This window comes from Trichosurus vulpecula, chromosome 9 (assembly GCF_011100635.1).
Source record: "Trichosurus vulpecula isolate mTriVul1 chromosome 9, mTriVul1.pri, whole genome shotgun sequence".
In the NCBI taxonomy this organism is placed as follows: Eukaryota; Metazoa; Chordata; class Mammalia; order Diprotodontia; family Phalangeridae; genus Trichosurus; species Trichosurus vulpecula.
Genome location: NC_050581.1, coordinates 142,398,876 through 142,425,610, shown reverse-complemented (window position 1 = coordinate 142,425,610; position 26,735 = coordinate 142,398,876). Strand labels below are relative to the sequence as shown.

The 26,735-nt window shown below is 44.6% G+C and overlaps 1 protein-coding gene across 2 annotated transcripts in view; it reads left to right on the top strand.

Annotated features, from left to right (window-relative positions):
* Positions 1-26,441, top strand: part of HDAC11 (histone deacetylase 11) — a 44,767-nt gene extending 18,326 nt beyond the window's left edge. For both annotated transcript variants that reach the window (XM_036737666.1, XM_036737667.1), the window contains exons 4-10: positions 11,000-11,116; positions 13,987-14,029; positions 19,915-19,991; positions 20,808-20,870; positions 21,431-21,527; positions 24,194-24,372; positions 26,048-26,441. In XM_036737666.1, coding sequence (XP_036593561.1) covers positions 11,000-11,116; positions 13,987-14,029; positions 19,915-19,991; positions 20,808-20,870; positions 21,431-21,527; positions 24,194-24,372; positions 26,048-26,215 — 744 coding nt within the window. In that variant the 3' untranslated portion in view covers positions 26,216-26,441. The remainder of the gene's footprint in view (positions 1-10,999; positions 11,117-13,986; positions 14,030-19,914; positions 19,992-20,807; positions 20,871-21,430; positions 21,528-24,193; positions 24,373-26,047) is intronic.
* The last annotated feature ends 294 nt before the right edge of the window (positions 26,442-26,735 follow it).

Genomic DNA, 26,735 nt, shown 5'->3' with positions numbered 1-26,735 from the left:
GGGCTAATGTATTCTCTAAGTATTCCCACTCTGCATAGTTTTTCCTTTTACTTTGATTCTTTAAGGAGCTGTTATAGTCATTGGTGTAGGTGTTCTGTCCACAACTGCAGGTTGCAATCCCCCCATAACTTAATAGCTAGTCTTGGAGAGTTACTGTTGGAAGAGGAAAGGAGAGGAGAGGAGAGGAGAGGTGAGATCATTGCGATGCAGTCGACCTATTGATAAGCTTTTGGGAACATAGCTAGACTATTCTTAAGAAAACACCAGCACTGGGTCTCCAGCTCAGTAGGACCTCCTAGAGCTTGCACTCCACAGGCATAGCTTTTGAGAGACAGGAGTCACCTGCATGCCAAAACAAGGCTTTGAAAGTAGGATTTTATAGGAGATTATTTCCTTTTATTTATTCTAAAACTACTTTTTTCCAGCTTGGGGCTTCTAGTTTGAATATTCCCTATGTTCACTCCCCCTCTTCTCCAACTTGGTCCTTTCCCTCTCTTTGAGTATAGGGTGTGATCAGGGAGGATTAGAACCTCTGGTGTGAGGGCTGCTGAGCCCTTTTCAAAGATGCTTTTCACCTTTGGTATCTATTTGATCCGCCTAACTCTCACCTGTGGCTCCAAGAAGCTGTAGTGTGCACAATGGCCACACCCCAGTAAACCGTTTCAGCAGACAGGCTAAACCAGGTTGAGGGTAACAGAGGGGTCTCACACTTGTTGGTGAGTTAGGGGGGTGTCTCTACCCTAATCATGTGAAGACATCTCTGGTAGAATTGGTGGATGAGAACAATTTGTTCCAATGGCCATGAAGGCAGATGAAGCAGGTGCTGTGAGCTTGGTTAGACATCAAAGATGCCATCACCAGTCATCTTGATTCTGTCCTGCCACTGGACTGTGATGACTCTGATAGAGTGAGGCCAATGACTTTGTGCAGCTCTGCCTCACTTAAATTGATTTTATCTATGAATCAAAAGACATCACCCATACTATTTTACCATTTTTACCTATCTCAAAGTCCTGTGGTGACAGGCAAACAACAAAGCAGTAGGTGCGGATACACTGGGAATTGTAGTCACAATCTTGAACACAGGTGGCCCAGGCCATAGGGTCATCTTCTCACTGGAAGCAGCAGTGGGATTTGGCAGACCCCTTGGTATCTGAGCTGCCTTTTTTAAAGGACTGCACTGCTCACCTCCCAGTGTGAGGAAGGAGATAGAAAAAGTACCCTAAAAATTGTCTGCTTACCCAACTCTGGCTTGGTTACCATGGCAAGTGGGAAATCCCACCCTGTAGTCAAAACACACCCAAAATATTGTGCAAAAACTTCTACAAAGATGATTCTGCTCACCATAGGTACATGAAATATGTGCACACTTGTAGATAAAACAAAGTCCAGTAGACCTGAAAGATGAACAGTTCTTGTAAGAGAACTCAGCAGGTATTGCATCCAAATAGCAACCCTGAGTGAAATAAGCTGGCAAATGAAGGCCAGCTCACTGAAGTTGGACCTGGATACACGTTTTTCTGGAGTGGCCTCAGTGAAGGGGAGCACTGTGAATCTGGTGTAGGTTTTGCCATCAAAACTAATCTAGTCAACAAGCTTGTATACCTACCAAAAGGAGTGAATAACAGGCTCATGACAATGGGATTGCACTTGCAAAAAAATGCCATGCCATCCTCATCGATGCCTATGCTCCCACCATGATGAACCCTGATGAAGTCAAAGAAAATTTCTCTAGAGACCTGGGGACTCTTATCATCAATGAGCCAAAAGAGGACAAGCTTGCAATTCTGGGTCACTAATGCAAGAGTAGGCTCAGATTACCAGACATGGCAAGAAGTCCTTGGGAGGAATGGAGTCAGAAACAGCAACAGCAATGGTCACTTAACTGCTGAAGACTTGTGCACCTCATGACCTTCTTGTCACCAACACTGTCTTCCATTTACCTAAATGCAATAAAATTTTGTGGATGCACCCTTGTAGCAAACATTGGCATTTAGTAAACTATGTGATTGTAAGGAGAAGAGACAGACAGTATGGGAGAGTGACATAGGCAATGTGTGGCACAGAGTACTGGACTAATCATAGACTTATCCTCTCCAAGCTAAATTTTCTCATTCTGTACCTCCAAGGCAAAATGACTACCAGAATACTTAATCTCAGAAGATTAGAGCACTTCTCTGAGTGGGAACAGTTTGTTGCTAACTTGGACGGAAGATTGAGCCAACACATGGTTGCCAACAGTGGAACAGAAAAGGAGTGGGCAGATTTCAGAGATTTGATGTATAGCACTGCATTCACTCATCTGGGTCAGAATACTCTCAAATTCAAGACTGGTTTGATGAAAATGATGGGGAAATTCAGAAGCTGCTAAATGAAAAATGAGAACTCCATAGGGTTTACCAGCAGTATAGTCCGTCCATCTCTAAGAAGGCAGCATTCAACTCCATCAAAAGTAAAGTACAAGCAAAACTTAGAGACACGCAAGATTCTTGGCTCAATAAGAGGGCAGGTGAAATTCAGTTTTATGCTGATAGTAAAAATCCAGAGTACTTTCATGATGCCCTGAAGGCTATTTATGGGCCAAAGATATTTGGTGCATCTCAACTATTCAGTGCTGCTGGAGCCACATTCATTAGTGAAAGGACATGATCCTGAAGAGATAGGCTGAACCACCTCCATTGTATTCCCAATAGACCATTATCAATCAATGCTGAAGCCATTGACTGTTTACCTCATGTTGAAGTCAATCTATCTCTAGACAAATTTCCAACTGAAGAAGAAATTTTGAATGCCATTAGGCTCCTCTCCCTGTGGCAAAGCACTTGGTGCTTACTGTATTCCAGCTGAGATTTATAAGGTGGGGGGTTCCGTTGCTCATACAAAAACTGACTGAAATTTTCAAGGTTATTTGGCAAGAGGAGGTTATCCTCCAGGAGTTCAAAGATGACTCCATTGTTCATCTCTATAAAGATAAAGGAAATAGATGGCCCTGTGACAATCACAAGGGGGTATGTAAGGGGTCTCTCTCAGCCATTGCTGGCAAGACTCTTGCTACAGTCCTCCTTAATAGGCTGATCCTTCATCTGGAAGATGGTCATCTACCTGAGAGCCAGTGTAGCTTCAGAAAGGGCTGAGAAATGGGTTGATATAGTGTTTGCTACCCAACAAGTCCAGGAGAAATGCCAGGAGCAGAACAGAGGTCTGTATACAATATTTGTAGATCTGACCAAGGCCTGTGATACTGTCAGTCATAAGGGCTTATGGAAAATTGTGTCAAAATTTGGTGGCCCAGAAGCTGATCGATCAATATCATACATCAATATCATGGGAGTAGCTTGCCCAGGTTTTGGGTAATGGGTGATGCTCTTGCACTTTCCCAGTCACCAGTGGAGTGAAACAAGGCTGTGTGCTTGCTCCCGTGCTTTTTCCATAATGTTTTCAGCCATGTTGTCAAATGCCTTCAAAGAGGACAAACATGACATTAAGGTCAAATGCACTGATGGTAAATTGTTCAACTTGAAAAGGCTACAAACCAAGACTAAAGTGGAGGGAGTGTTGGTACATGGCTTTTTGGTTTGCAGATGATTATGCACTTAATGCAGCCTCTGAAACTGAGATGTAATAAAGTATGGATTGATTTTCTGGTGTTGTGCCAATTTTGGCCTAACAATTAACACCAAGAAAACACAGGTGCTCCATCAGCCAGCACTACCCCATCCATACATGGAACCATCGATTACAGCAAATGGAGAAGTTTTGAATGCTGTGGATAAGTTCACTTACCTTGCTAGTGTATTTTCCAGGGATGTACACATTTATAATGAGGTTGATGCACACATTTCCAGAGCTAGATCAGTGTTTGGGAGACTCCAAAGGAAAGTATGGAAGAGAGGGGATATTAGACTGCCTACCAAACTGAAGGCCTATAGAGCCATTGCGCTGATCTCATTGTTGTATGCCTGTGAAACTTGGACAGTCCACCAGAGCCATGCCAGGAAACTGAATAGCTTCCTTTTAAATTGTCTTAGGAAGATTCTGAAGATCGCCTGGCAGGATAAGTTACCAGATACCGAAATCCCTTCTCAAACTAAACTGCCAAGCATTCAAACTCTATAAAGAGAGTGCAACTCTGAAGGGCTGGCCACATTGTTAAAATGCTAAACATATGCTTGCCTAAATGATGATTTTCAGAGAACTCACACAAAGCAAGCACTCACATGGTGATCAGAAAAAGTGATACAAGGGTATTCTCAAGGTCTCTCTTAAGAACTTTGAAATTGATTGCATGGCATGGGAGGCACTGGCATAGGATCAGCCGGCTTAGTGTGCCCTCATTAGAGAAGATGCTGTGCTCTGTGAGCAAAGCAAAATTGAAGTAGCTCAAAAAAAATGTGAGATGTGCGAATTTAGAGAATTCACTCCAAATGTTTACGTGGACTATTTGTGCCTGACCTGTGGTAGAGCATTCTGAGGTGATATTGGTCTGATCAGCCACAGCTGGACACACTGTAACTTGATTGTAGCATAGTGATGTCATTTTGATCCTTTTTGAGAATGAGGGACAACAACCAACCAACACTCGTTGTCAGAAATATTTTCCATTCATAATTTAGGTTATCACCTCTGTACTGCTGATTCCCAAATATATAGCATGTCACAGAAGCCTGTAATTGTGCTATTAAAGCTTAAAATATTTTGAGACACTCTATGCATCTCTGGCCCTTAACTTTAGCTCATGCATACATACATACATATACACACATATAAAAATACACATATACCTATAAATAAACATATATACATACATATAAATATATACATAAAATACATACATATATGCATGTATTTATACATATATACATACATGTGTGTATATACATACATGCATATATACATATATATGTATATCTCTCTCTGTGTGTACACACACACACACACACACACACACACACACACACACACACATAACTTAAGCTCCTAAATTTTACACTTTTGGATTTGGACCTCCTGCTATTATTTGAAAGTTTTAGTTCATTTCCCCCAAAACACCTTCCGGTCCCAGTTTCCCCTTGGCTATTGGCTGTACCAGTAGACCATCAGCTGTACCACTATGGTCCCAGCCCTCCAGATGCATAACTACAGGCATTGTTGAAGCTTTCCTCTCTCATTCCCATCTTGTCATTTGGCAGGTCCTGTCTGGGGTTCGTGCTTGACTCTCTAGCTCTTTCCACTGTCCCAACCTCCAGACCAGACCTGAATCACCTCACAACTCCCCACATGATCTCAAAGGTAGAATGGCACAGTAGAAAACTTAGTGTTCAAGGGATCAGGTTCTTATCCTGGCTTACCCGTGTGTTTTTGGACTATTCCCTTAACTTCTCCCAGACTCAGTCCTTAATCTCTCAGTTAAAATGAGGGATTGGGACTAGATAACCATTAAGGTAAAATCTATGGTCTTTGCAATTTTTCCTTGCCCTTTTTTTCTGATTGAAAATGGCTATTAGATTAATCTTTTCTAAAATATCAATTCTGTCAAATTTTTCTGATCAAGAATCCATAAAGGCTCCCTTTTCTTATCACATCAAATTTAAACCCTACTCATCTGGAAATACATTACTTTCATTTCACAAACCTTGTGTGTTGTTGTTGAGTCATTTTCAGAAGTGTCCAACTCTTTGTGACCCTATTTAAGGTTTTCTTGGCAAAGATACTGATTGATTTGCCATTTCCTTCTCTGGCTTATTTTATAGATGAAGAAACTGAGGCAAACAGGGTTAATTAAGTGACTTGCCTAGGTTCATGCAGCTAGTAAGTGTCTGAGGCCAGATTTGAACTTAGGAAGATGAGTCTTCCTAACTTCAGACCTGGCACCCTATCTACTCCACCATTACTTTTTAATAGGAGCCCTCTGCTTTGGCCAAGGCAGTTTCCTTACTCTCTCTTGAACATACTAAGTTCATTCTTAACCTCTGTACCTTTGCTTTTGCTGTTCCTCTTGCCCAGAATGCCTTCCCTTTTTTCTCTAATAATTTAGATGCTCTCTTCAGTCCTACTTACTCTATAAGATCTTTCTGAACTGACTAAGCTAACCCCCAACCCATAATAATGTTTCCTCTTATGTTGAATTCCGTCCACATTTGGATATATTGTCTTTATGTAGTTTCTCTTATGATTAAGATGCCTTAGACTTGTTTTCCAACTATTCCATCATCTGAACTTGATGTCTCTCTATGTGGATTTTAGATAGAAATTTGAAGGCAGGCAATGTGTCCTTCTACTGCTTCTGTACTCTCCATGTATGGTAGTACAGGCAATGGATATTAACTGACTTCTCAGTGAACTGATTTTGTGAGTAGGTTGAGGCTACATGATTCAGTAGAAAGTGGTCTAGAATAGTGAGCCCCAAGAGAACTGGGGCCTAGTTCATGCTCCTCTACTACCCAGCTGTGTGACTGGCTAAGTCATTTAAGTTATCTGAGCCTCTCAGCCTTCTCATCCGTATAAAGAGGGATTCAATCCTAGCATCCATTCCAACTCCAACATACCATGGCTCTTAAGTTCATTTTTAGACTCCAGGTATGTATTGGAGGATTGGCAAGACTTTGATCTTTGGATGCATGGAGTGGTGCTCAAAGAACACTGGATAGTGGATATGGGAGTCAGAGGACCTGGAATAGAGTCCTGGATTTGAGCTGTGTGATCTGAGGTAAGATATTTAACCTCTCTGGGCCTCCGTCTCCTCATCTTTACAATGAGGAAGTTGGACTCAGTCTGTTTAGTCCTTTTTTAGCTCTATGTCCTGTGATCTCATAAGTAAAATATGCATCTTTTAGTCCATCATCAAATGAAATTCTCCCATCTTTGTTTCATTAATGATTCAGGACTACAAGTCTCTATATGTTAGGACCCTCAGTTTAGAGCTAGAGGCACCTTAGAAATGCTATCATCTAAACTTGCTCATCTTAGAGAAGCATGGGGAAGGAAGGCAATTATTTGTGAAGCATTACAGGCCCTCGTTCTGCTCCAGTCCTTCTCTGGCTCCTTGTCCTGATGTAGAGATGACCCTGAACTCTAGGAGGATATATTGTCATAGAGAATACTATGGCTGGTCCCACCACATTGTTCTGAGGGCAGGCCTGGTAAGCAACTGTAATTGTTGACTAAAGATCAGCCTACTGAGGTGTTTGTTGAGAGGCTTATCACCAGAAGGTCCACCACCAGGTGATGCTTTGTTTTTGACCACAGCATTTCCTGAAGATCATCTTATGTGGTATGGAGGGGTTGCAATCTTGTGTCATTGGAGGGAGTGCTTGCAGTGATGAAATCCAGATCTTTTTGAAGGGTTAAAGTAAGTATGGATCCTTACCTCTTCTTTTCCATAAGCTCCTCATGATGGTGTGGATGGGGGCTACTAAGTTGGACGCACAGGACTGGCAATGTTTGCCTTTCCCCTGATTTTCTTGGATAAGTGTTGGAAGCCAGATTGGAACTCTTTGTCTCCTGATTCTAGGCCAAGCACTGTCTCACCAAGCTGCTGACCTCAAAGGTTTTCTTATATCCAACACCCTCATTTTACTGGAGGAAATGGTCCCAGAGATATTCAGTGACTCATCTGAGGTCACACAGGTTGGGAGGGATAGTGGTGGGAGTTGAACCCAGGTGTTTTGACTCTAAAGCCAGTACTCTCTCCATCGTGCCACACTGCTACCCAGTGGTGATGGAGTGGATAGCCCTCATGCAGCAGGAAGGTGTCTTAGAAATCATTTATTCCAAACTACCCATTTTACAGACCACAGGGAGGCTCTGAAAAGGAAAGTGATTTTTATATTATGGAAACCTAGGTCATCTTAGATCTTGATTGTGACTAGCTTTGAACTGTTGGAAAAGGTGATACCTAGAGGCAAATGGGTGGTGACTAGCACTCATTTTGGTTAATATAAACAACTATTTATTGACTACTTACTGTGTGGGAGACATTGTGATAAGCACTAATGAAAAACAAAAAAAAAGGACTATATCCTTAAGGAGCTTCCTTGGAGTGGAGGTGGTGGTGGTTAGATAAGCACGTAAAGAATTCTAACACAAAGGTTAATAGAAGGGAATTCAGCTGCTCTTCATGTTAGTGACCACTCTCTTCTTTTAGATATTCTTTCTCCACTTTAACTGCTGGGATTTTCTTTTCTTTTTAAATGTTTTGTTGCTGTTATCCCTTGGGCCCTACAGTCTCTCTTTTTGTGATCTAATCTACTCCCATGGGTTCGATGATCATCTCCAAGCCAATGACACCCATATCTATATATGTAGCCCTTACCTCTCCCCTGAACGCCATTCCTGCACCTCCAAACACCACTTGAATGTCCCCCAGGCATCTCAAACTCCACATATCCCAAACTTGTCCCTCTTCTAAACCTCTCTTGTTCTATTAGAGGACTCTCCCACCATCCTCTCCATCACCCACATTTCTCATCTTTTGACCCTTAGCCTTTCTTATCCTTTTAATGAATCAGTTGCCAAGTTCTATTATTTGTCCTTTTCTCTGTGCTAAGATTGCCGCGATTCAACCCCTCATCATTTCTTGTGTGGACTGTCATAATATCCCCCCACATTGGTCTTTCTTTCTGCTTTCTGACTCTTCTACCTCCAATCCAGCCTTCACAGAGTTGTAATTTTCTTCTGAAGGCCTAGGTCAGACCATGTCATAAGATCATAGATATAGAACAAGAAGAGACCAACTCCTCCAAATCCAACTTTACAGTTGAGGAAACTGAGGTTTAGTGATGTGCTCAAGATCACAAATAAGCAGGCATGGTCAAGGGGAAGATTTGAACCTAGGTCCTCTGACTCCAGTGTCTGTCCTTTTTTCACTGTATCATCCCTGCTCCAAAACCTTCATTGCCTTCTTGAAGGAGGCGGTGTTTGAGCTGGGCACACAGAGAGATAGGGGGCAAGGTGGCATAGGTGAAGATATAGTAGGAACAAAGGTAGGGAAATGAATGCTACGTTCAGCACATGGTGAGTGGTTCAGTGTGGTGGGAACATCGTGCATCTGTGGGGAAATGGTGAGCAATAAGGTTTAAATGTTCAGTCACAGCCAAGCTGGGAAGTGTGAATTTGATTCTTAGAGACAGTGGGGGGGCATTGAAGGTCTTTGAGCAGGAGAGTGACATGATCATAATGCCCACTTCATGGTAAAATGAATTCAGCTGCAGGTTTAGAGTGTATCGGCAGGGATTGGAATAAGGAAGACAAGATTGGGAGGCTATTGTAGCTCTCTAAGAGAGAAGTGATGACATAACTGATGTGGGTGTCCAAGAGGGGAAAAGTGGATGGCTAGAAGGGATATTTTGAAGATTTAATTTTTAGCATTTGGCCATGATTCAATGTGGAGAGTCAGGGAGAGGGGGATTAAAAGATGACTCCAAGAGTCTGAGGCTGAGTGCCTGGCAGGTTGGAGGTCCCATCAAGAAAAATAAGAAAATCAGGAGGAGAAACAGGTTTGAGGGAGAAGATGAAGAGTGTGGTTTTAGACTTGGTGAGTCTGAAGTACAAGCGGGATATCCTAGTGAAGATACCTGGCAGAGAGTTAGAAATATGGGACTGGATCCTGGGAGAGAACCTGGATCTGGGGAGGGAAACTTGTATTTCCCAGAGGCTTCTCTTGTAGACTCTAGCCTCAGAAGTCCTGTAATGGAGCAGTGATGTAACCACAGCTAGCAATTAATACCATTAAATTATCTTGGTGGTTTTTTTTTCCAATTAAGCTAATGTATTTGGCTGGTCTCAGACTGAGTCCATTGTCAGCTTTGGTGTGTCTTTGTGTGTGTATGTGTGTGTGTTGAACATATTTTCATCTCTGATGTTCCTGGGTGACCCAAGCAGTTCACTTATTCTTGAGCCTGATCAGTCCCTGACGACCCAACCCAATGTAACACCTGGAAAAAATGAATTGTGTCTTTCTGGGTCATAGTTACTTGAATGGGAAGATAATTTACTCTCCCCCTGCTCCCCAGAGCCCCACCTTCCTCCTCTGTGAATTCATTGACCTCTGAAGGTCCATTCCCACTCTGAATCTTCTGTTTTAAAATCCGTCAACATTCTGCAGTGTCATGGGAGCTGGGCTCTTCTCATGTCAGAGCAGAGCCTTGGCCAGATGCAGGCCCCCAGAGGTCATCTGGTGAAAACACTAGAAATGTATTTCCACCTGGAAATAGTTGAGCCATTATCTCCTTTCCCTCATAATGGGCAATCATGTTACCTCACCCCCTGAACTTTGCTATTTCCTAGGAGGCAAATTAGCAAAGAGAAACATTCTTCTGGGATGATTCTTCCGCTGTGAGGGTGCTGGATTTGGAATCAGAAGAGCTGAGTTTGAATGCTGGCTCTGATACTTACTACCCCTGTGACCTTGGGCAAGTTACTGAAACTCTTGGGGCCTCTGTTTCCTCATTTAGGAAATGAGGGGTTTGGGTTAAATGACCTCGAGGGACCCATCTAGCTCTACATCCATGACCCTTCCCCGGGAGTGAGGCCATTTGGAAATTTGTTGTAACTCTTCTAGAATCTTAGGGGTACATCTAGATGGAACCTCAGAGTCCTGACTGGCTGAGGAGTATGGGTGGATCTCACTTTATGGAATTCTGCCATGCCAAATCAGCTTTGGTTACAAAGCAGATAAATTGAGGGGAGGCATTATTTTTATCCCAAAAAGATCTATCCCACTTGCAAAGTAAACATTCTGGATGTGCCATCTTTACATAGCCAGTTTTCCCAAAGTACTCAAAGTATGGTTCATTTTATTAAAATTCAATTTCCATGCATGCCTCTGTGGAGTACTGCTGTTGTAAACCATCCCTTGGCAGTTGGCAGAATTTGTGGGCCTCCTGAAGGGCTCCTTCCTCACTGGAGGATAGCCTGAGTCTGGGGAGAAATTAGCTCACAGAGTCTACAAGCATTCCTCAAGCACTGAGCATTTTCCTTGTTTCTGTGTCTCTTTCCGAAGTGGTCCTTTGTGGTAGCAATGATCACGGAGATTCCACCAGTCTTCTGTCTTCCTAACTTCCTGGTGCAGAGGCATGTTCTAAGGCCTCTAAGGACCCAGACGGGAGGAACCATTATGGTAAGATGGACCTGTGCCCTTTCTGCCCTCTTGTAGCTGGGTGCTGGCCAGGAGCACAGGGGTGAGGAGGAAGGTGGTACTGGAAAGAAGGGACAAATGTCACTTGACTTGCCCATTCATTGTCAGCTCCTGGGCTACTTAGAACCAAGCACAGATCCCTTGTTCTCCCAATGCCTGCCTTCCCTGTCAATGCCATATGTCCGTGAGGCATGAAGGCGAGCAGCACTAGCTGTTGGCTTGTACCAGCAGTCTTATTGGCTGTGTGAGCTCATTTTTGGCCCCTTGGGAAGGGAGGTAGATATCAGACAGGAAATGACTAGAATTTAGGGAGTATTAGGACCTGAAAGGTCCTTAATGAGTAAATGACTGTCCCCATTATCTTTTCCTGTGTGAGAGGACAACCAAGAGCTCATTGTCAATGGGCTGCCTCAGAAGATAATGAGTTCCTTGTCTCTGGAGGTCTCCAGTAGGAGCCTGAAGGACAAGTTGAGAGTCCTGATAAGGATTCCTGCTTTAGGCTTGGGTTAGATTGGATGACTTCTGCAGAGATACTCAGAAGTAGCTGTGGTATACCAGAAAGTCTCTGGAGTCAGAGAACCTAGGTTCCTATCCCACCTCTGGTACTTGTGAATTTGGGCAAATCCTGAACCTCTCTCAGTCACAATTTCCTCACCTATAACAGAAAGGCATCAAGCTAAATGCCCTTTGAGGTCCTTTCTAGGCCATGTCTGTGAGCCTATGAGCCATTCTGGCCCAGAGATTCTAGAATCTAGACTTCTGTGTATGGGTGATTCCCTTCTGTCTCTGAGTTTGTGGCCATCTCTGAAGGTATCTTGGATAGCTGAGAGGACATCAAGGGATGGGCAGGGTGTGTGCTCCTTTGGGCCAGACAGATTTGTCATACCCTTGTTGAAGACCCACTCTCTGCTCAGCCTTGGGCTGAAGTCTGGGGGAAGACACATTGCTTGTTCTCAAAGAACTTTGAGAGGAGATAAGGTCAATCTACAAGAAATAATCAGAGAATACAAGTTGAAGATGCTCTGTGGCACAAACTGATTAGTCATGACCACTATAATACTAAAAGGGAAGCAAATCCTTTCCATCCCTTTCATTTCATTTAACCTTCACAACAACCCTGTGGGATAGATCATAGGATCATAGATTTAGAAATGGAAGGACCTTCAAGGTCATCTAGTCCAACCCCCTCCTTTTACAGATAGTGATACTGAGGCCCAGAGAAGTCATATGACTTTCCAAAGTTCATACATGAAGTAAGTATAAGAGCCAGGATGTGCAGTCAGGTTCCATATTCTTCCACTGAACCATGCTGCCTCCTAGGAATTGGGTATTATTTCTCATTTTTCATGAGGCCCAAAGAGGGGCTAAGACTTTCCAAAGGTCACACAGTTGGTTCATGGAAGAGCTAAGGTTAGAACCCAGGTTTCTTTACTCCCAACCCAGTGCTGTTTTCAATAGATTATGCTTCCTTTCCTCAGGAGCCCCAAGCTATTATAGCTGGTCCTTCCCACACCCTGTCATTGGTTGGCAGTCTTGAGCCAGTAGAGTTCATTAATAATACACCCATCATGAAATATGGATGACCAGCTTCCACAGGAAATGCATATGCTACATTCTTCGCAGTTCTGGCTTAAGGAAGGTGATCCCCAAGGCCAAGGCTAAGGCATGGGGTATACAGTATGAACTTGGCATAGATAATCTGTTGGGTGGTAGAATCAAGATGCAGTGGACAGATGATATAGTGCAATAGAAGGAACTGAGGGATTTGGAATCCACTGAACTGGGTTCAAATCCAGACTTCTGTGATTACCACACTGACCATTGGCCTCAGAGCCTCCATTTTCTCACCATCACTGAGGGGATTGAATGACATGGTCTTGGTTTTCCCTTCTGACTCTAAAGCCTAAAATCCTAAGTTTTTAAATATCAAAGATCAGCTTTAAGACAGTACACAGTACTTTGGCTCAGACCAGACTCCTAAGCCAACATGCTGGCCCAGTCCTGGGAATGTTGTTATACTCTTAAATGTCCTTCAAAACCCAGTTCTTATAATGGACCTCAAGTGATACCCCTAGTCTGTACTTTCCTAGCATTTTCTTTGCATGCCTCCCATTAGACTTATCATATTCTATGTCATGTTTTGGTTATTATATACATGCCTTATCTCCCCCTACTAGGCTGTAAACTCTGTTAGGGCTGGGACTATGTTTTATATAGCTTTTTGACTCTCATGGTGTCCAGCATAGGCCCTTGTCCTAGTAGGTCTTCAATTAATATCTGTTTAGTTGAATCAGAAAAGGATTATATACGTCTCAGGATTAGATTAGTTCAGCATATTTATCCTAAGGGAAGAAGGAATGGGGCAGTGCCCAAAAGAGACAGATACTAATGGACAGGCATTCCTATCTCTTTGAAGACTTTGGAATGATCAATATCATCCTCCTCCTTTGACTGGCCTGCTGCTCCTCCCTGCCCACCCCCCTAAAATGCCATAATAGTTTACCTTTATGTTAGGGGTTCATGGCTTTCAAAGTGCTTTCTTCAGGGTAATCCTATGAGGAAGGCAATACAAAATGTAGAAATGAGGCTTATGAGAGCAAAGCTGATTTGCCCCCAACTCACAGCAGAGCTGGGTTTGGAAGCCAGGTCTCGTGGCTCCAAATCCAGAGCTCCTTCCAGCCCTCTCCTAATTTTTCTGTACCATTGCTCTGTGACCACCTGGCCAAGAATGTTTCCCGGGAGGCTTAGAGTATTGCCACTTCTGGATTGTTGGGTAGAGGAGGATAGGCCCCCTGCAGACCTGGTAAAATGCCTTGGTGTTGTTCATTCTCTCTCTGTGCTTATTCCCAAAGGCTGGAAAACTGGCTATTGAACGAGGCTGGGCCATCAATATAGGTAAGTACAACAGGGAATTCAACCTGGAAGAGCCTTGGGGTGTATGTGTGTGTGTGTGTGTGTGTGTGTGTGTGTGTGTGTGAAAGAGAGAGAGAGAGTATGTATGTGTGCATGTGCCCATGTGTGTATGTGCCTGTGTGCATGTGTGTGTGTGTCCCTGTCCCTCATTCTTCAGCCTGAGTATTCCCAGTTGGCTTTTAGGAGATGGACCCTTGTGAGTTGGGGTTTGGAGCCTTTATTGGGGTTACCCCTTTACAAAATCCATAGAATCCTAGTACTAGAGGTGGTCTGATCTAAGCTTTTCATTTTACAGTTGAGGAAACAGGCCCAGAGAGGGGAAGGTCACACAGACTCAGGAATCAAACGGGAGTCCTCTGACTCCATAGCTAGGCTTCTTTCCTCTGCAGCTCGTTCCCATAAATGGCATTGTTTCTCAAACTCTCAAGGATAAGACTTGTCATTAGGGTTGGCTTCATGTGTGGGAGGAATGAGCCACCACCTAAGTGGTATAATTTGTGGTGCCCAGCAAGATCCCTCTGCCCAAAGGTCTCTCTTCCACTGGTTTGTCAGGAAGTCTAAAGTGCCACATCTTGGTGTCAGTTCTTAAAAGCTTTCTGGGGCTTGGATCATCCCAAGGTTATGTATGGATAGGAAGTAGGAACACACACACACACACACACACACACACACACGCACGCACGCACGCACGCACGCACGCACGCACGCACGCCATGCCCACAGAATGAGGTGGAGAAGGATGAAGCCCTCCTCTTCTCAGACTTGAAACCATAATATTCTCTGGTCTGCTAAGAATGCCCCTCTGTTCTGTCGAGGGTCCTCTGTACCATCTTCATCTCCTCATTTACACCCAGCCCACAGGGCTCATCTGTTGCCGAGCCTCACCGTTGTGACCTTCACCACATCTCTGTCTATGTCTCCCCAGCTGCGGCAGGCCCTCATCCCCTCATGGCTGACCTCTGCCCTAGTTACAGTAGCCTGATGCTTGTTCTCCCTCCTTCAAGTCTGGCTTTACTCTAATCCATCCTTGCTCTGTCTGCTAAAGGGATTTTCCTAAAGTGGAGGTCTGACCATGCCACCTTCTCCCTACTCCCATTCAATAAACTCAAATGGCTCCTTATTACTTCTAGGTTCAAATATAAAATGTAAATATAAAATTTGACTTTTAAAGCCCTTCCCATCCTGGCCCCCTCCTATCCTTCCAGTCTTCTCACACTTTCTTTCCCTCCACATGGTGAACAATTCAGCTACACTGATCTACATGTACATATGACCCCCATGTGTTTTCACTGGCTGCCCCCCAAACCTGGAACGCACCCCTTCCTCACCTCCAATTCCCCACTTCCTTGAAATCCCACCTTTTGTAGGAGGTCTTTCCCAGGCTTCACCCCACCCCTCATGTCTTCCTTCTGACATGACCTTCCACTTATATAATATTTATCTTTTATTTTCATGTATCTACAATGCTTATTAATATGCTGCCTGGCATATTAAGTAACTACTTAATAAATGCTTAATGATTGTCTGACTTCTGGAAGAGGAGGGAGGCTGGGGAAGCAGTACCAACTCCAGAGGGGCAGATGATGAAGGAGGTTGCCAAGGATGCTCTTGGTGGCAACTGTCACAGGGGAGGCCTGCTGTTGTCATCAGCTCCATCTCTCCAGTGAAGGCCGTCCTTCCAGCCTGCGAAGCTGGCGGTAGCTGTAGTGATCTGGTCTGGAGCTTGGGCCGGCCTCTTGTTTTAATCTCATTGTTGGGTCAGGTCTTTGCCACAGAGAAGCTGTACTGATCTGTTGTAGTCAGTGGAGTGAAATTTTCTTCCAGAAGAGTCTGAAACTCTTCTCTTAATCAGACATTAGAGTTGAAACTCCTGTCCCTTTTTACTCAGACATTAGGGTTGAAATTCCTGTTCCATCTTACTTGGACATTAGGGTTGAAATTCCTGTCCCATCTTACTCAGACATAAGGGTTAAATTGTTGCTCTGGAAAGAATTTATCAGGTGGTTATAAGCAGGCAGAGGAAGATGAATTGTGGGGCCAGGCTAAGCTAATTAATTAATATGTCTTGATTAATACCATGTGTCCCTTAGGCTTCTCTTGTCTCTATCTCTCAAGAACTGTGACTATATTTGGGGAAGACTCTGTTGTCGTCAGCAGAGGATGGGACCCTGGAAAGCACAATTCTGGGTGACCTTTATTTGGGAGACTCTGGGCCCCTGCAAGGTTGGGAGGATGTCCCCAATCACCATCCTCATCCTCATCTTCATCCTCATCTTCATCAGCTTCTCTCTGGCTTTCTTTGTGTCCAGGAGAGACATCTCTTCCTTGACCTATCTCGAGTCACTCACTAGAATAACCAGAAGCACATTTTAGGGCCAAAGAGAACTTTTTGCTGCACTGAACTTTGAACAAATGTAAAAGGAGACAAAACTAAACAAAAGCGTAGAGTTCAGAACTAGGTTCAAAGTCACAGTACTGCAATAGAGTTTCAGACTATCCACATAGGAATACCAGCCAGCATTTATATATGGCACTTTGAAGGGGTGCAGAGTGCTTTCCATGTTATCTTGTTTGATTCATTCTCCCAGTTACATCTGTAAGGTCACTGATACCCAGAGAAGTTCAGTGACTTCCCCAGGATCACGCATAGCTAATAAGTGCATGAGGCAGATTTCGAACTCAGGCCTTCTTGACTCCAAGTTCGGCACTCTAGCCACTAAACCACCCAGCTCCCCAGTGTCCCCAATGTCTGAGCTGGACCTCAGAGAGCATTTTGTCTATCCTCCTCATTTACAGATATGGAAGCGAGGGCCCAGAGAGGCGAGGCTTCGTCTCTTCATCATCATGCAGGAAGCAAGTAGAAGAGACTGAGTTTGAACTCACGTCCTCTGACTCCAAGTCAGTGTCTTTTCTACGTTAACACCTCACATAGTAACACCAACTACACACTTGAGGAATGGATGAATAGCTGTGCCTCATTGTGAAATGCCCATATGTCTTTTTCCCCCCTCCCTTTTTTTTCTGTATCTGTACCTTTCAAAATCTGGCCTTAGATGCCCTAGCTGTGTGACCCTGGGCAAGTCATTTAACCCTGTTTGCCTTAGTTTCCTCATCTGTCAAGTGAGAAGGTAATGGCAAACCACTCTAGCATCTTTACCAAGAAAAGCCCAAATGGGGTCACAGGGCATCAGACATAATTGAAAAATACTGAACAACAATAACAACCTTTTTAAAATTTGGCGGGTTGATTGGATGCCTAGGGATGGATGTTGAGGAGGATGCCCTCCTCACCAAGCGAGGGTAGGTGGGTGGTGGGGTATTTGGTGATTTAATCGGTCATTTAATCCTTAAAACCAGGATCACAATAGGTTGTCTTTTGAGTATTAATATCATTATTGATAATGAACTTAGTTTATATGGTAGTCTTTCATTATTATTATTATTAATAACAGTGAGCTCAATTTATATAGCAGCCTTTTGTTATCCTGAGTATTTTTATTATTAATAATGAACTCAATCTATATAGCTGTTTACTGGAGTGTTTTCCATATGACACTCCTGTGAGGTTGGCGATGCAAAAATTCCCATTTTACAGGTGCAGAAACTGAGGCTTAGAGAGAAGTGAAGTAAATATTTCCACAGGGTCCAAGTCTTCATTCACAGTCAGTACTCTTTGTAAACTGTGAAGCACTATACAGATATGAAGTTACCATCATTTCCACTGGACAGAAGGAAGATGAGGAGGAAGGGAGAAGATTTGGGACCGGTTGATTCTTTTATTCTGGCCCTGCCTAGAAAGCTGGGAAGTCAGTGGCTCTGGTCTCCTGAGCATGCGCAGCTGCCCTCTGAGCCAAGTGGCTTGCAATGCTGCTGTAGATCAATGAGACCACCAGAGGGTGCACTTCGTCTGCCCATTATTGACCTGGTTAGGTACTCAGAGCTTGGAATGCAAACTTGTAATCTGGGATTCACAGTAGCAGCAGCACCTGTGTGAGAATCCTCCTCCACCCTCATCACAGTGATTGGGTGGAGGAGGCAGATGTGAGGAAACCCTCCTGACCCCCGCCACACCCACGTCCCCTGGCCCTCCTGCTCCAGCTATACATATATACATATATATATATATATATGTGTGTGTGTGTGTGTGTGTGTGTGTGTGTGTGTGTGTATATATATATATATATGTATGTATGTATGTATTATATGTCGAGCGCTGGGCTGTCTGCCCCATCAACCACTCGACCAACACCATTTCTTAAGCACCTACTATGTGCCAGGCACTGTGCTAGATACTGTGGATCTGAGAACGCAGAGATCAGGATAAAAGTGCTCCTTAGGGAGCTTACATTGAACAGTATTTACATACCTAGACACAGACAAAATCGATAAAAGGTGGGTTTGGTGGGAAAGGCACTAGAAATTGGTGGGATAAGGAAAGGTTTCATTTAGAAGGTGGTGATTGTGCTGAATCTTGGGATTCAGTTGGATTCCAAGAGGTGTGGATAAGGCAGGAGGCATTTCAGGTAGGTAGTTCAAATACAGAGAGGTGGGAGATAAGAGATGATGAGAAATGGAGCGTCCTGTTTGAGTAGCATCCTCAAGGGCAATTTGACTGGATTGTAGAGTGTGTGAAGGCGGCCAGCCAGAGAAAGGAGGGCATTTGAGCAAGTGTTTTCAGAGCATCTGCTGTATAGTTAGCCAGGTGTTCAACTGTGCCATGGGGGATGGAAAAGACACAAACCCTGCCTTTGAAGAGCTTGTCTGTTGGGTAGATGAGATCCGAAAACAATGTCAGATCGCACAATGCAGACTATGTATATGCTGGGAAGCAGAGGAAGAGAGAGCTCCATGGGTGCTGGAGTAGTCAGAAAATGCCTTATGCAGAAGGTACTGCTTGAGCTAGGCTTTGAAGGATGGCAAAGCTGTGAATGACTATGTGACCTTGGCAAGTCACCATCCTTGATCAAGTTATTAATCTGTAATGGGAAGAAAGAGGTTGGGCTAGGCAGTCCCTAAGGCCCCTTGCAACTTTTAATCCATGCTCCTGTGCCCTCCAGCTCAGAGACTTTATTATTTCTGAAGTTAGAAATAAGGCAAGTTAGGAATGGTCACTTGTGGTTGGCGCAAGCGAGGAATAGTGTGGAAAAGGGCTAGAGGTAGAAAATCTGTCATGAGGAGAGACACTGCCGTGGATGGGGTATTCTGCATTAGAGAGCAGCCCAAAGTAAGGATTGCCCCCACCCCTAGCCTCTTCTAATGCCTTTTCTTCCTCTTACAATCCCTTCCACCTACACTGTGTATACATATATACACACATACACATACGTATACATATACATGCACATACACACACTGTATGTTTGTATTGATCTGTTTATATCTCTGTATCTTTTTTGTACATAGCTGTTTGTATATTGTCCCTCCTAACATAGAATATGAGCCACTTGAGAGCAGGGACTGGTTTTTGCCTTTCTTTGTGACCCCAGTGCTTACCATAGTGCCTGGGACATAGTAGATGCCTAATCAATGCTTATTGACTGACTGCTGGGATAGCTTAGGGAAACCAGATTATTGCAGGTCTATTTACCATGAGCTTATGCAGGTTTTCTTCTTCATGGACCATTAATATCCTGGAATATCGGTCAATGGAACTTGTCAGTGCCGTTTAGAGAGGAGAGGATCTTGGAAAGGGATGAGGAGACTGTAAGTGTGTGAGTAGAATAGACTTTCACCCTTTCTGAGGGCCCTTGTTTGGAGCTGAGGTACTAGGGAGTGAGAGCTGCTAGGAGAGGGAGGGGTGTTGTCTGGCAGCAGGGGACAAGGGCACCAAAGAGAACCACCAATTGAATGGTTTCTTTTCCCTGCAGGTGGTGGGTTCCATCACTGCTCCAGTGACAGGGGAGGGGGATTTTGTGCCTATGCTGATATTACACTCTCTATCAAGGTAAGACCTATGGAGATTATGCCTTTAAGTGAAAGACACAGGGGAAGTGGACCACCTGGATCATAGGACTTGGAGCTGAAAAGGACATTAGAGGTCATCTAGTCCACGAGTGGTTGAGCCAGAACCCAGTACTCTGAGGGGTCAAAGGCCAGCACTCTATCCACTAAACCACAACAGTGAGCCAGGCCTTAAGAAGTGGTGGACATAAACTGGTTGAGAAAGGGGCCCCAAGGCAAATCTGACTCCTCCCCCAAAAAGGAAAAAAAAAGCCCAGAAATGATGGACTTTTAATTCTTTAAAACTCTGGGCTTGATCATAACCCATTAGACAGAGAATATGCCTTTGAATGAAAAACACTGTCACTCTTACCCTGAGTACAGCCCGAGGCTGAAGAGGTCACCAAACTTAGGATCTGAGTCTTCATTGAGTTCTGGGGTGGGCTAGAAGGACAAACACCAGGTAACCACCACCACTGCCACAGTAATAATGGTAGTTGGCATGTATATAGCACCTGCTATGAATACGGAAGGTTTGAAACATTCAAATTTGAATTCTGTCAGTGAACTGTTAGTAGAGGGTCTTTTCTCCAATTGCCCTCTTACAGCCCCCAAAGGAAAGCCACTGGCAGATAGAATGTCTCATTGAAATGTGATGGCTACTCATTTGGAGGGGAAATTTGATACTTAGGTAGAGCCTTCTGTAATGTCCAGAGAGTTCCCTGAACTACCAGGGATTTGGAACAGTCAGCTACTGGGTTATTTCTGGTAGGTGTTGATTTCTCTCTTCTCCTTTCTCTCCCTCCTTTCTCCTGAGCAGTTTCTATTTGAACGAGTAGAAGGCGTCTCAAGAGCCACCATTATTGACCTGGATGCTCACCAGGTGGGTCCCCTGTCCTATGTGGGAAGGAAACCTCAGAATCAGTGTCCTATCTCAACAGTCCATGCCTCCCCATGATTCTTTCTCCTGATGGGCATGCACTGTCAGGATAGTATAGCCTCCACACAAACACATTCCTATCAGAGGGGGGCATATCAGAGGGCACCAGGCTGCCTAGGGATGGATGTTGCTGAATGTCATAAGGGGAGACAGAGGAAGGATTGGGGTCATCATCTTTGGAAGTCTCTATATACAAGTGAATGTGTGGCATTCCCTTCTGGCAATAGTCAAAAGCAGTGCTGGGTTGAAAGTACCTACTCATAACCTATTGTGATGAAATTGCAGACTCAGTCCCCATCCATAATAATGATATGACAATGACATTGGTGATGATAGGTGCTCCTTTTTCCATAGAGCTTTAGCATTTGTGAGGCACTTTACACCCATCATGCCATCTGATTCTCACAACAATCCTGGGAGGTTGGCAGAGTGGTACATGTCGGCATTCTTTGTGCTGGCATTGTCTTCCAGAAAAGTATCACTAGTGGTGTGTTTTTCCCTAGGGAAATGGCCATGAGAGGGATTTCATGGACGACAGCCGAGTGTACATTGTGGATATCTATAACCGCAACATTTACCCAGGGGATGGTTTTGCTAAACGTGAGTCCGCTAAATTGTTTGACTGGTGTTTCTGGGGGGTGATTTCGCTGTGGATGAGGTATAAGGTGGCAGTGTCAAAACTGGGAAAGAAACCAATATATAATTTTTAAATTCATAAGTGCAAATGTCCAGGAACCCTCTCCCCTATACCCCCAAAAACACATGTCCCCAGTTGGGTTGTGTTGTGAAAGATCATTTGTAGGCCAGTTGTTTGGGGCTCCAAATTCATTTTCTCATGGGAATAATGATAGAGGGGCTATTCAGGTCCCCATCTGGTCCCCCAGAGGCCTGTCTAGCCCATAGTATAAATGAAACACTTGACTGGTCCTGCTGCAGTTGCCCATTGTTTGTATGGGAGAATGTGTCTTAAGTTCCATCTGGACTTTGAGAGGCAGGAAGCATACGCTCCCCTCCATTGTAGATGCATCTTAAAAGAAAAATCTCTTTTCTCCATCCCCTGCTCTGGATCCTTCCCTTTTCATTTACCTAGGAGCGTATTGTAGGGAAGGAATATTTATAAGGTGGATGTTTACATCTCAGGAATAGTCTGTATTTATCATCCAGCTTTAGTTCTTGGATATTTTCTGGTCTTTTCCAAATCCCTGAAGAGAAGAAGAGAATAGGAGAACCAGTGTCACTTCCTCCCCCTCCATATTATGTTGCCTCAGACCTTCTTTCGGGGTAGTGAGCTGGGAGCCATTCCCAGACCTTCTTGGAATTCCAGCTGATAACAGCTCAGATTGTTTGTGCTGACTGGGTCTGACTTTCTAGCTTTACCATCTATGATGGTATGAGACTATAGGATTTGGAGCTGGGATGGGCCTTTGAGATCCTTTATTCCAAACTCCTGACTTTACAGATGTGGAAATGAGGGCCCAGGGGGAGACGAGACTTGCCCAGGGCCACAGAGCTCCTACTGGAATCCAGGTCCTCTGGCTTAAAATCCATTGTTCTTTCTGGCATGATTCAGTTACATATATTATTGCATTTGATCTTTCCAACAGCTCTCTGAGGCAGGTGCTTGTAGCAACAATGCTGCTTGCCACCACTGTGGCTGCGTAAGACCAATAACACCAGCACGCAGGAGGGCTGCTAGCACAGGTTCTTTGATCCGCTTTCCTAAGAAAAGCAACTTTAAGGGGTTTACAATCTGACTTTAATTAAACATACAGATATCATTCATTTGTCAGCACCCAGAACTACAGAGAAAACACAAACAGAAATTATAAGCAGAAATTATATAAACAGAGCAAATAACACAAATCAGCAGACAGTACTTCTAACTGTCTGTTCATAGCAATCCATACATACATAGTTACCAGAGAGAGAAGCACCAACATCTGGGTTTTCAAAGCCAGGGGGGCTCCTTAACGGCTCCACACCAACACTCTTCCTATGAGTGAGCCCCCAAAGCAAAACCTCTCCTCCTACAGTTCTGAGAGTTCTTGATTCTCGATTCTTAATTGTTGATTCTGAGTTCAGTGGCTCTCCTCTGGATTTATAAACCCTTTTTCAGGGCCCAAGGCCTTCACACCGCTCATGATCTAATTAGCAAAAGGGTGTGGGCCTTCCTACAAACAAAGGCACTTGATTGCCTTAGTGCTGAGAAGCACTCCAAAAGAAAAAGCAGTAAAAAGTCCCACTTTGCTTGCCCTTACAGTGATACTACTAGCTCTATTTTACAGATAAGGAAACTGAGGCAAATAGAGGGCAAGTGACTTGTCCAGGGCCACCCCGCTAGTAAGTGTCTGTGGAAGGATTTGAACCTAAGTCTTCTTGACTCCCAAGTCCACTCTCTCCATTATACGAACCTGCCTCTCACTCTGGCGAGGCAGCTGGTGGCAGGGGAATAGAGTGCTGGGCCTGGCATCAGGTATACCTGAGTTCAAGCTTGGTCTCAGACACTTCCTAGCTGTGTGACTCTGGGCAAGTCACTTACCCTCTGTTTGCAAAATGGGGATCATAATAGCACCTACCTCCCAGGGTTGTCATGAGGAGCAGATGAGATAATATCTGTAAAAAGTGCTTCGAACAGAGCCTGGCACATAGTAGGTGCTTAATAAAGGCTTGTTACCTTCTCTTCCCTTTCCTGCTGCTGCTACTGATACACACAGAGTATATCCAAGCTAGTTGTACCCTTAGAGGTTATCCAAGGTACTGAAAAGTGATGAAGTGGCTGAGCTGGATCCCCTCTTCAGACTCAAGCCTGTCTCTCTACGCTATGCCACATCTGAGCTCTTACCTTCTGGCTTCATGGTGCCTCCTCCTCCATGGCCTCTTCTTTTCGCTATCAAAGGGCAGGGCCCTGGGGCTATGGACCACAGGACAGGTGAGTTTTGCTGAGCAGAGGGCAGAGGAAAGGTGGCCTGGGTGCCTGGGAATCAGGAGACCGGGGGAGGGGGGCACGGTGCAAGGGATACCACAGAAGGGACAGACTAAAGATACCAAGAGGTTTGAGTTGAAGAGGGAGGGGAAGGGTGCCAGTGCTACGTCTTTGCTACCTTGACATCTTGCTGCCTATAGGATGAAAGTGGTCGACAAAAGCCGAGTTTATTGTAGTCCCTGCTAGGCATTCACCAGGCGGGCACATTGTGGAGATGATTGTGTTGGACTCATGAGGTCCCAACCTCTTCTAAAGCCTCCCCTTAACCATTCCTGACTTTTAGGTGCCATCAAGAGGAAGGTTGAGCTGGAGTGGGGAACAGGAGACACATACTACCTGCAGAAGGTGGCTGAGCACGTGGAGGGGGCGCTGAGTGACCACATGCCCCATGTGATGATCTACAATGCAGGCACGGACATCCTGGAGGGTGACCCTCTGGGAGGTCTCTCTGTGTCTGCCGAGGTGAGGCTGGTTCTCGGGCTTGGGTTCTGACTGCTCCGCCCCTGTTTAAAAGTCACTTGGAAATGGAGAAACTCTGACTGGTCCCTGGGTATCAGTCATAGCCCTTGAAGATTAGGGGGAAGTTATGGGGCTTAAACTACAGTGGGGAATTCTGGGGTTAAGTTTAAGGAAGAGCTTACTGCCAGGAATGAATGAATGAATGAATAAATGAAAAAGCATTTAATATGCTGAGTACTGGGCTAAATGGTGAGAATACAAGTGCAAAAGTAGAAACAGTCACTTCCTCAGGGAACTTACATCCTCTGACCCCAGTCCACTCCCCTCCTCTCAGTTGCCAAAGTGATAACTAGGTCACACGCCCCCTACTCAATAAATTCCAGTGACTCCCTATTCCTTTCGAGATCCAATTTAAAATCTTCTGTTTGGCACTGAAAGCCCTTCACAGCTTGGCCCCTTCCCACCTTCCCTGTCTCCTTGCACATCATTCCCCTCGGTACACTTGGCAATCTGGCGGTCCTAGCCTATTTGCTGTTCCTTGTGAATGACCCTCTGTGTGTTTTCACTTGCTGTGCTCCACACTTGGAGTGTTCTCTCTCCTCACCTCTGACTCCTGACTTCTCTGACCCTCCTTCAAGAACTGGATAAAATCTCACTTTCTCTAAGAAGCCTTCCCTTCCCTAAAATGACCTCTAACTCTGTACCTTCCCTCTGAGAGTACCTTCCCTTTATGCTGTATATGTCATGTATATACATCATTATTTATACATGTTGTTTCTCCCACTTGTTTACTTGAAGACTGGCTTTTGCCTTTTTTTTGTATCCCTGACGCTTAGTCCAATGCCTGGCACATAGTAAGTGCTTAATAAATGTTAATTGATTGATTATTGACTGACGGATGTTATTAAGAGAGAGACAATGCCCATAAGGTTGGGGAGGAGGATACTTTGATTTGGAAAGTGACAGGGATGGTGAGTGAAGCTGGAGGGGGGAGTAAATTGACTCTCTTTTAGGGTGATGGCAGAGTTAATTTGTTTATGGTTTCAGAACTGGAAAGAGGGTGGGGGTGGAGAACATGGTGTTTGGTAAGGAGATGACCATCAGGTGAAATGGGGCTGGATCCAGGCCTAGATGTAGTGGTTGACAGAGGCAACCACACCAATCAGGACACAAGACCCCATGGCAGGAATTCCTAGGGTGAGAGGGTTGTCATATAACCTTTGGCTTCTGGCCTGGGTGACAGTACTAGCCAGCGGATCACCAGGGAGTGAAGGAATATGTATTTCATGCTGGAAAGGGCAGGGTGTCCTGGGCCCCGAGGGGATTTGGAGTGGAGGGTGGATTCTTATGGAGCCTGTGGCATTGGAGGCTTTGCCTATGTGACCATAAATTTTAGAACTTCAAGGAAAAGTCAACATCATCTCATTCAACTTCTTCCTTTTACCCATGAGAAAAATAGACCCAGAGTTAAGCAAATGTGGCCTCATAGACTTGAGGGTCTGTGGTGGGAGGCATAGAGTTCATGGCCAGAGTTCATGACTAGAACCTCTTCTCAGTAGTAAACCAACTATCGCCAAAACAGGCTTTCCCCATCTGTCTAATCTTTCTGGGCCTTCTCCTGAGTCAAGAGTTCCCTATCCCAAATAACGTCAGACCTTCTCCTCCCCATACCCTACAGGGCATCATCAAGAGGGATGAGCTGGTGTTCCGGGCTGCCCGAAGCCACAACATACCGATCTTCATGGTGACCTCAGGAGGCTACCAGAAACATACAGCACGGATCATAGCTGACTCCATCCTCAACCTGTACAACCTGGGCCTCATTGACCATTCTGAGGCACTCTGAGGAGCCCAGCGCACTGTGTAAATGACTGGGACCACCTAGAAGGCAGCCTTTGCCATCCCTCTCCCGGAAAAATTTTGTTTTCTAAAAAGCAGATACAATAGGCAAGACTTTAACCCTAGACTGGTGTCAGGGTCAGCTGCAATACAACAGATCTGGAGCCAGGGCCCTGTAAAGTGAATTTATTTATTTTTTTTTACCACTTTCAAAGACAGCAGAATGGAGGAAGGACTTGTTTTTGCTGATTTGTTTCCATGCAGATCCCCATCTTGGTCTGGGGGGGCTAACTTTGATCTTGTCTGGGTCCATGGGGGACAAGAGGGAGATTCCCAACTTACACTTTCTCCTTCTCCTTCATCTCTTGACCTGGGACAACCCCTGTCTGGAAGGCAGGAGTCATCCTCCAGGGTGACTGCTACTTGGGCTGACTCCTTTCTTGTCCTGTGGAGAAAAGGAGGAGATTTTGAGGGGTGGAGAGTGGAAGAGAGGTTAGAAGACCTTTGACAAGGTCTCCTCACATGGA